At 34.1% G+C, this 9300-nt stretch overlaps 1 protein-coding gene across 2 annotated transcripts; it reads right to left on the reverse strand.

The window, feature by feature from the left end:
- Positions 1–2924: 2924 nt before the first annotated feature.
- On the reverse strand, positions 2925–8162 carry LOC108464158 (ATP-dependent zinc metalloprotease FTSH 4, mitochondrial-like). Of its 2 annotated transcripts, XM_053024038.1 has the most exons (8): positions 7862–8162; positions 7253–7316; positions 6841–7104; positions 6383–6619; positions 6160–6281; positions 5601–6077; positions 4292–5251; positions 2925–3179 (listed from the first exon to the last, which is right to left on the reverse strand). In XM_053024038.1, exons 1-7 carry the CDS (start codon positions 7886–7888, stop codon positions 4322–4324), a joined length of 2121 nt encoding a protein of 706 aa, XP_052879998.1. In that variant the 5' UTR covers positions 7889–8162; the 3' UTR covers positions 2925–3179; positions 4292–4321. The 2 variants fall into 2 exon arrangements, with proteins under 2 accessions (XP_052879998.1, XP_017619776.1); XM_017764287.2 differs by lacking the exon at positions 2925–3179 and having other exon boundaries at positions 3957–5251; positions 7862–8160.
- Between the last annotated feature and the right edge of the window lie 1138 nt (positions 8163–9300).

A 9300-nucleotide genomic window follows, 5' to 3' on the forward strand; every position in this document is an offset into this window, starting at 1 on the left:
GGATTGATTGGTGTCGGTATTTTTATTAATATAGCAGGAGATGGGTTCAAAGTGGTTCGGGTTCGGGTTATCTATTCAAGTCTAAAAATTTACTCAAAATTTAAGAAAATTTAGGTAAAAATATTAGACCCGAAAAAAGTGTAGATAAAAAATAGGCCTGTTTAAAATATAGGCTAGGCTTGGGCTTGATCATTCAAGGCCCAAGCTTAGTTGACACATCTTATGTTATTTTTATATATTATATAATTTAGAACACGTTAAAAAAATTAATTTATATTAAATATATAATACTACTCTAAATGTAAATATTAAAATAATGTTAAGATGACTATATAAAAATTTTTAATGAAAAAATGTATAAATTTATTAGATATTAAAATAAAATAAATATTTTTTAAAAAATAATACGAGCGGATCCAAAATGGATTTGAATTGGTCTTTTATAAATATGAAAGGATTTGGACAAAATTTTAAACTCATATTTCGATTCGGGCTTGGACAAATATAAAGTATGTTAATATCATGTTTAGGCTCGATCCAACTTGACTAATGAACACCTCTAAATATTTATTAATTTTAGAATTTAATAACAAATAATTAATTATAAATATAATCAATTCAATCCAATCCATATGTAGAGAAAAATCCATGAAAAGTTAAAAATTTTAATACTATCCAAAATCTACTTTAAATGAAACTTGATTATTATTTAGCATTGCATGGTTAATTATTTGTTAAAGAAATAAATGAGTTTTTATAGAATTTGCATGGAGTTGTCAGACAATTTGTGTGTGATTCGAATTTCGCTATTTGTTAAAGCAATAAATATAGTGGTAAAATAAGGGAATATATTTTCAGGTCAAAGACAACATGAACCATAGATTCGCCCTTGATGTGTTATTCAAAAATTTTTGAGTGAGCTTCTTCATGTCCCGATTTGATTATATCTAAGTAGCTCCATATAAAATTATCTATCATTATTCTTTAGATATTCGAATTTGTTAAATATTTAAATTTAATTTTGTTAAAATTTTGATTTAATGATAAGGTTGATGTTCGTGATATAAACCATATGTAAATTCTCTCTAAATTTTATTCTGCTTTTAAGTCTGTGAGTCTTATTTAGATTTAAAACTACACTTATTTTATTTGATATTGGTTAGAATAGAGTTTTTTAGTATTTAAATAGATGTAGTCGTAGGCTCAACCTTGAAGGTTGTCTGGAGTTGCGGTCGCCCAGGGCTTAAAGCTGAAAGGGGTCTAAAATATTGTTTTCTAATTTTTAAAGGGTCCAAATTTTTTTACCAACTTTTTTGAGACCTAAAATTTTTTTTCTCCAACTTGTAAGGAACCTAAAACTCCATTTTATTGTTTTGCCTAAGGCAAAAAAATGTCAAGAACGGGCCTGTATAGTAAAAACTCCTCTTGTATTATTTAGTTTTCAACAGTGAATTTCTCCTCCTTCGCCCGTGATTTTTTTCCGAAAAGGTTTTCACGTAAAATTTGTATTTTATTATTCCTTTTATTTTTGTTTTACAATCGTTCTATTGCCATTATCGACATTTATTATAACACAACTGTTTAATAAAAAAAAGTTGATGATAAAAAGCTTTAAAATAAATTAATAGTCTTTTAGTATAAAAAGTAGTTTTCTTAAGATAATTATGAAATGTTAAAATTTTGAATTTAGTCAAAGAAAAATCTTTAAAAATATTATGAAAAAAAGAGTGGGAAATTGTGAAAGTGGACAGTTTCTTAAGGATGTGAGTTCTGTTTTTTTAAAGAGTTAAAATTTATTTACATTTTCTGACATCTATGTTTAGTTATATTATTATCTGAATTTATCTATTTAATTCATCTTGCTAAGTTAATTAAAAGTTTTATAACTAGAATAAATAAATATATTAAAATTAAACATGCTTATAATTAAATATTTATAATTTTGAAAAGTTTAACCATGGTTGATGGTTAAAGAAATACAAAGATAACAAATATATACTTTTTGTTTTCATTTTTAAATTTAACTTTGTTGAGTATAAGAGAGGGTTGGAGGCTTAGACAATAGAACACACAGTGGTAAATGTGTGGTGAGTTGTATTTGGTTGAGGTAGAAAGTTAAAAAGAAAAGTATGAATGGTTAAAGATAAGTATACATAGGTGAAGGTGATCCTTTTTTAATTTAGGATCTTGACGTATGTATAATGCAAATCTCCTCGTGGTCGGTCAAGTAGACAATATAGTAGTTTTCTAAATAGATTGTGATGGGTCAGAAATAGACTAAACAAGGTATCACGTGTCTTATGTGTAAGAGAGAACCCAACACCTATAATTTACAAGATAAATTGAAGAAGGCCAAAGTTTCATGCCAATGTACTTCCATGAAGCCGAGCTTCAATGAAGTGTTGCTACTTGAAAAAGTCATACTAGCAATGTAACGAGCGAGATTACAACTTGACGAGATTGTGATGACATGAAATGCTTACAAGAAGTGGTAAAACATCAACAGGGTTTAGTTATTAATGCAAGACAATTGTGATTTTAAGTCATCCTTTTCCTTTTTCGATAGAAAAATTACAAATAAAAAATTTCCTCCTAATTGCCAATTTTTTCCTCTCCTATTGAAAATGAATAGAAATAGCGAGAAATCACAATCTCATACAATTATTTCTCATTAATACAAAGGAACATGTTTAATTGAGGAGGATTCGGAGTATACTTATTCATAAGTCAGACTTGAAAAAAGTTTTTTATGCCTCAAATCTATCAGAATTGAACTTAAATAATAATAAAAAATTTAAAATTAAATTGAATTATTTTAAAATATTTTATTAAATTTTAAACCGTGAAACAAATTTTCTAGACGGCCAGTAATTTAAACCTTCTTGTTTAAAGCCTAGTTTCTGGATAATTGCTTCGTTTTAAGGTTCTTTTTAAAAAAAATGGTCCAACGTGCGTATTATTGAGAGGACACTGACAATACCATTAGAGTCGTTCATAATAGAATCAAATCGTGCCCATGCAGCAGCATTGAAAGCGATTGGTCAATACAAACTTCCACCCTCCCACTTTTATCTCTTCCTTAAGATTCCAAACCAATCAAATCGTGGGAACATGTTTCCGATGCCAGTGCCATCAATCTCCTCAGCAGATTCTCAGGTCTGAGCTCATCCACCACCGCTCTGCTAACATAGAGTCAAGTAACCAAGGATGAGGAAAAATATCTCTCTAGCTGCTATGTTTTCACCCAAAACGCACCAAAAATGATTTTATTTCGTTTCTACTATAAAGATACCGCTAGATGGAAAAGTGTTTCAAATCTAATTTATCTCAATGTATTATTTAATTCTAATGACGTTTTGAGCGATTGGACAATACTTGGAATGATTTTTGCGGATGGATCCTTCATGTTATTAGTTTTCATTCATAAATACAATAATTTTTTTTAAATGATGGAAAGACGTGCTACGTAGAGTGTTGTGAATCAATCCTATGCATGCATGAATGAATCTGTGGCCGTATACATATATTTCACTTAGCAAATCTATCAGAAACTAGTGGAAATTGCCAAATTGATGTGGCAAAATAAGGATCGGATGTACATTTATATCTATCAAGAAAGAAAGTGACTTGGGTTATCATTAGACCTTATTATCACGTTCTTGTGACCTGAAATAATCTCTAAAGTAAAAGAGCAATATAACCATGCTAGGATTCACAGCTAGCAGGGGATACATCATACAAGAAAATTCATCTTAAGAAATGGACCTAGACTCGACCATTAATGCAAGAAACGAGCAACCAAAAACGGGTTCTGAACTGTTGGCTTTGTAGTTGCGAAATGACCCAAGGCATGAGAAAGAAAATAAAAGAGAGCCTCTTTTTTCACAAATGACTCAAGCCTCAATTCGGAATCCAAATAAGTCGAAATACCAGCGGAGAAAGCGATCAAAAGGTACTTTATTATCAACGCTTTACAAACAAATCCCCAGGAGGGTAAACCCTTAAATGGAACATTATCAGTGTATGAAGAAAATTGTTTAATCAAAAGGGGAAACCCCAAAAAAAGAACGTGGGCGAGGGGAAGGGTGATGCCATGCATTTTTCTATTACTCAAGTTAATGCTACTTACCGTTACGACACAGCTGCCATATAATTCATCTTCTACATCTTTCAGTCACATCAGACACAAGGTTATAAACAGATAAAACCCAGTGGCAGTAATCATGCAAAGCTACAAACTCAAAAAGGCTTGAGAATATGTATGTGTACATTCAATTCGAGAAATAACTACCTGATCGTGCCTCTACCAGTGCCTTGCATGCTAAGATCCAACAGGAGCAACACCTTTGGCTTTAGCTGCAGCAGTTGCTGCTGCGGCTGCAGCGGCTGCTGCGGCTGCAGCTGATGCAGCTGGACTAGGACTTGGTGGTACTGGGTTGGACTGAGGTCCATTCTGTGCTACAATCACCTCTTGATGCTGTTCTTGTTGCTGCTGCTGAGAGTTAACCTGCGCCAGCAGAGCATTAATCTGAGCTCCTGTGAGAGTCTCATGCTCCAGCAATGCATTAGCAAGTGCATGATGTTCTTTGCTGTGGGTAGTGAGGATGGTTTTTGCATTGTTATAAGCCTTCTCCAGTAAGTACTTCACTTCTTTCTCTATAAGATGTCTAGTCTCGGTGCTTAGGCTCCGACCATCATCATTATAAGAATGGGTAACAAGTCCCACTTCTTTACTCATGCCATACTTTGTAACCATGGATCTGGCCAGTTCAGTTGCGTTCTCAAGATCAGAGCGTGGACCGGAAGTAACTTCGTTTTCTCCAAAGATGAGCTCTTCTGCAACCCAACCACCCAAGGCAACATCAAGCCTAGCAAGCATCTGTTTTCGGGAGAAGCTTGTTTGATCCACCTCAGGCAACTGGGACACCATGCCAAGAGCCATCCCTCGAGGGACTATTGTTGCTTTGTGAACAGGAAGTGCCCCCTCCGTATGGATGGCAACAAGAGCATGGCCAGCCTCGTGGAAAGCAGTCAATTTTCGTGACTCTTCAGAAATGACAGCTGACTTGCGTTCACTTCCCAATATGATCTTGTCCTTTGCATACTCCAAATCTACCATTGTCACTTCTTTAGCGCCATGCATTGCAGCATTCACTGCAGCAACATTGACCAGATTTGCAAGATCAGCACCAGAGAATCCAGGAGTACCTCTAGCAATGATCATTAAATCAACATCATCTGCCTTCAATACCTGTAATGGACCAGAATGAATGGTTAGACTTGCATGGCTCAATGATTCTACCAGGAAGATATTACCAATACCACTGGTTAGTCTGACACAACACAAACCTAATATGGGAGAGTCAGACAACAAAATGTTGATGTCATTGAACCAAAATGTAAATTAGCAGAGACATTAATTAGAAGCATGCTTGAAAAGCCAATATCAAGCCAAATTTTATGATATATGCTTCAATGGGGCCTGCTAAACACAGTCTGCACAAAGTACAGCCTAGAATTTGATCAATCAGCCACTGACAAATGTCAACTCAAGCTCGGACTCCAAAAACACATGGACTTGTACACACCCAGCACAGTACCTTTGACATGTGGGATTCCAGAATCTGCCTCCGGCCTTCAACATCTGGATAAGGAATAATGATGCGGCGGTCAAATCGTCCAGGTCTAATCAGTGCCTTATCCAATGATTCTGGAAAATTGGTGGCTGCAATTAGAATGATTCCTTCATTCTGTTTAAATCCATCCAATTCGACAAGCAACTGATTCAAAGTCATCCTCATGTACTGCTGGTCCTTTGGATTACGGCTTCCACCTATGGCATCTATCTCATCAATAAATATAATACATGGGGATCGCTTCTTTGCAGCAGCAAAAAGATCTCTCACTCTTCGAGCTCCAACTCCAACAAACATCTCTTCAAATTCACTGCCACTGCAGGAGAAGAAAGGTACCCCAGCCTCTCCAGCAATAGCTCTTGCTAACATAGTTTTCCCATTGCCAGGTGGACCAACAAGTAAGACACCTTTTGGAAGCTTGCCACCAAGACGAGTGAAACGCTGCAAGAAGGGTAAAGGTAATTAGAGACAGAGAGTGAGGGAGGGAGAGGGAGACATCTACCAAATCAAAAAGTGCATTCACCTTAGGATCTCGAAGGTAGTGGACAATTTCTTCTAACTCTGCCTTTGCCTCATCAACTCCTTTGACATCATTAAATTTTGTGTTAGATTCTACAACTTGCACCTCTTCGTGTAGACCAAGTCCTAAAAAAAGGATACCAGTCAGTCAGAATCCAGGAAAAGGACTATCAGTTTAAACATGGACAAATAACTTAGAAGAAAACTTGTCACTTAAAACATTCTACCTTTACTAATCCCTCTATCCTCAATAAGTGCTCCAACACCAGAAATCAACAAGAAGCCAAGTGCAATACTACGAAAAGTACGCCATAATTGATCTTTAAAATTCCCTCCTTCTGCAGTCACCATGTGGATAGGAGCACTAGAAGTTCCTAAGACACCATGTTTTGTCGATTTTCCCACATTTTGAAAAGCTGAAAGGCCACTTTTACTCTCTTCCTCCACTGCTGAACTGGAGATACCTGTAACTTTGCATAATCTATTAGCCAACAAAGATAAAAGAAAAGGCAAAGAGCAGAAATTGTTCAGAAAGAAATGGGTTAATAATAGTTTAACAGGGAATTTATTAGCACTATCAAATTAGAAACAACATTCAAAGATCACTCCAGAAAAATGGGGAAAAAATACTGCAAAATTATCATTTTAAGAGAAATTATAGATGCAAGATAGCAAGACCACTCACCTCTCTGCAATGTCTTAAGTAACTCACTTTCATCAAGCCTGTCAACTTTGACTAATGCTTTAACATACTCAGAAAGTGCAGAAGGATTAGAATGTAATGATGGCTGACTTTCAAATAGTCTTATCACTGCTTCAGGATCATTTCTATGGTAAATTTCTCTTAAACTAGCAGCTTCACTAGCTTCATCAGCATCTCGGAGTCTGCGACCTAAATTGACTGCATAGCTTGACCTAAACCTATTTTGGCCACTCAAAAACCTATTACCTGCACTCCAACAAGAGTTCAGTTTAGGCAACAAAGTTTTAAGTTGAGAACACAGAAAACCAGTTATCTTATTGAAAAAATAAAGAAGAACAAAACCATGACGATAATGATAGAATATAAAAAGTCCGATTGAAACAAACACAAATACCAGAGAAATGAGCTTTACTAAACAAGTTCCGATATTGTCCCAACTGTGATTGCTGTCTTGATACCTGCTTTAAGATGGAAACGAGGCTTATTGTTTATCTAAAGGAATATACATACAAATTACTCTATAATAAGCAAAAATAACCCACAAAAAGCATTAACTAAGTTTCTCACCGATCCAATTATTGCAAAAATAAACTACTTCTAACAATATCAAATGGGAGACGACATTTACAAATATGCATATTAACGAAATGAAAATTGCAAAACCTTAAAAAAGAAAAACCAAGTGTTTGCGCCAATAAAAGTCTCAATCAGCTCAAGCAAATGATTATCTTTTGTTACGACCAATGGAAATTAAAATAAAAGATTCCATTTTTTTTTTCAATTTTTCCTACTCCACTAATACATAGCTCGGATTCAACTATTCAAGAGTCAAAGGCAATATCTTTAATTTATTTAAACTAGGGTTCCCTCAATCCCCAAATATTAAAACTTCATATCATAGAGATTCAATATATAAATAACAATCACTGCACAAATATATATATATATATATATACACACAAAGAGCTAGGCAAAAAGAAGCTCGAAAGAGAGGGGAAATAACCTGAGAGATTAGGCTTCTCCAAGCCATCGCCTTTTTGCAGAGACCAAAAAAAGAGAAAAAAAAAGTCTGATCTTCTTATCCTTTCTATCAATCCCCGGTGCGTGATGGGTTTGTTTGGTTAGCGAGAAAATAAAGGGAAGGGTGAAATTTTATGAGAAAGAGTGTTGCAAATATGGAAAATCTAGAACGCGAGGTGGATCGTTAGATTAATTTTATAATTTTCGTAAAAATGTTTTTAAGCTTTTATTTTGATGATGGGTATTGTAATAAGTTTCTGTCACGAGGAGAAGATCTTCTTTGTGAATTGTCATATTTACCCTTTCTTCTTTTTGTTTTCAATTTCCTTTGAGATTTTTTAGTCTGATTGGTTTCAAATTTCAAATTTATTTTTTCATTTTCCATTTCTTCTTCTCTTTTAGTTTTAACAAATAGAAAAAAAAAACTACTTTAAAAGATACGAAGAAAGAAGGAAAACAAAGGAAGAAGCATAAGATAATGAAAAAAAAAGGTTAAAAAAAATATGGGGACCAAATATATAATTTAACCTAAAATTTTTATTTAAAATGATGATTTAACGTGCCACGTCAGCTTACTGTTACACCGTTAACGGTAATTAATGGCTCAGTGACTAAAATGTTACAATACGTTAATGTAAATGATTAAAACATAACATTTTAAACATAAATGATTAAAATGTAACCTGAGATAAATAAAAGTAACTATTTTGATAATTTACCCTAAAAATAATTCAAATTTTATCCATTTTTAATCTAATAATTAAAAAACTTTAGGCTTATCTATTTATTTAAACCCAATAACTAATAAATCCATCTAAGCATAGGTTTAGATAGACGGCATATTTACTTACGCTTAGTGTAAAAATAATAATAGTAATAAGATTAAATGCTAAAAAAATAAAAAATAAGCAAAACGCACACTATCCCATTGCCCATTTAAACCTGCTCTAAATTCTATACCCAATAATGGACTCAACCTAATTTATGTTTTTTTCTTTTCATTTGAAGCATCCAATTTATGTTATCAACCAAGTTTATGATGTTTTAACCCAAATTTAGACTTTAAGGCATCAATTGATTCCATCTTTCTTTCTCCTCCAAACTTCTCTCCACTTTATTTGCAAACAAAAGGGAGAAGCAACAGAGTTGTTAGAAAGAAGCTGCTCCAATCCAAGCGCTGGCTCGAGTTGAAGGAATCCCAATCAAGAAAGATGAAAGTGGAGATGAGGGATTCGGTTGAGTCACTAATGGCAGCTAAAGAACCTGCTCTGAGTAGGGAATGGCGGCTCCAGTGACTCCGACGGCGGCATGGTTTCATCAGCATTTGGTGGGGGCACCGAGGCAGCCAGAAATGGGTTGAATGATGGCACCAATGATAGTTTTTTTTAGGCTCCGGAAAATAATTTTTGAAAAATAATTTTT

Source organism: Gossypium arboreum, chromosome 13 (genome assembly GCF_025698485.1).
Source record: "Gossypium arboreum isolate Shixiya-1 chromosome 13, ASM2569848v2, whole genome shotgun sequence".
NCBI lineage: Eukaryota > Viridiplantae > Streptophyta > Magnoliopsida > Malvales > Malvaceae > Gossypium > Gossypium arboreum.

Excerpts from the sequence above, each read along its gene's own strand:
- LOC108464158 (XM_053024038.1), bottom strand. The coding sequence starts at position 7,888 with ATGGCTTGGAGAAGCCTAATCTCTCAG. Across the intron at positions 6,620-6,840 it reads ACTTAAGACATTGCAGAGAG|GTATCTCCAGTTCAGCAGTG; the intron begins GTGAGTGGTCTT and ends GCAAAGTTACAG. Across the intron at positions 6,078-6,159 it reads ACTACCTTCGAGATCCTAAG|CGTTTCACTCGTCTTGGTGG; the intron begins GTGAATGCACTT and ends CCCTTCTTGCAG.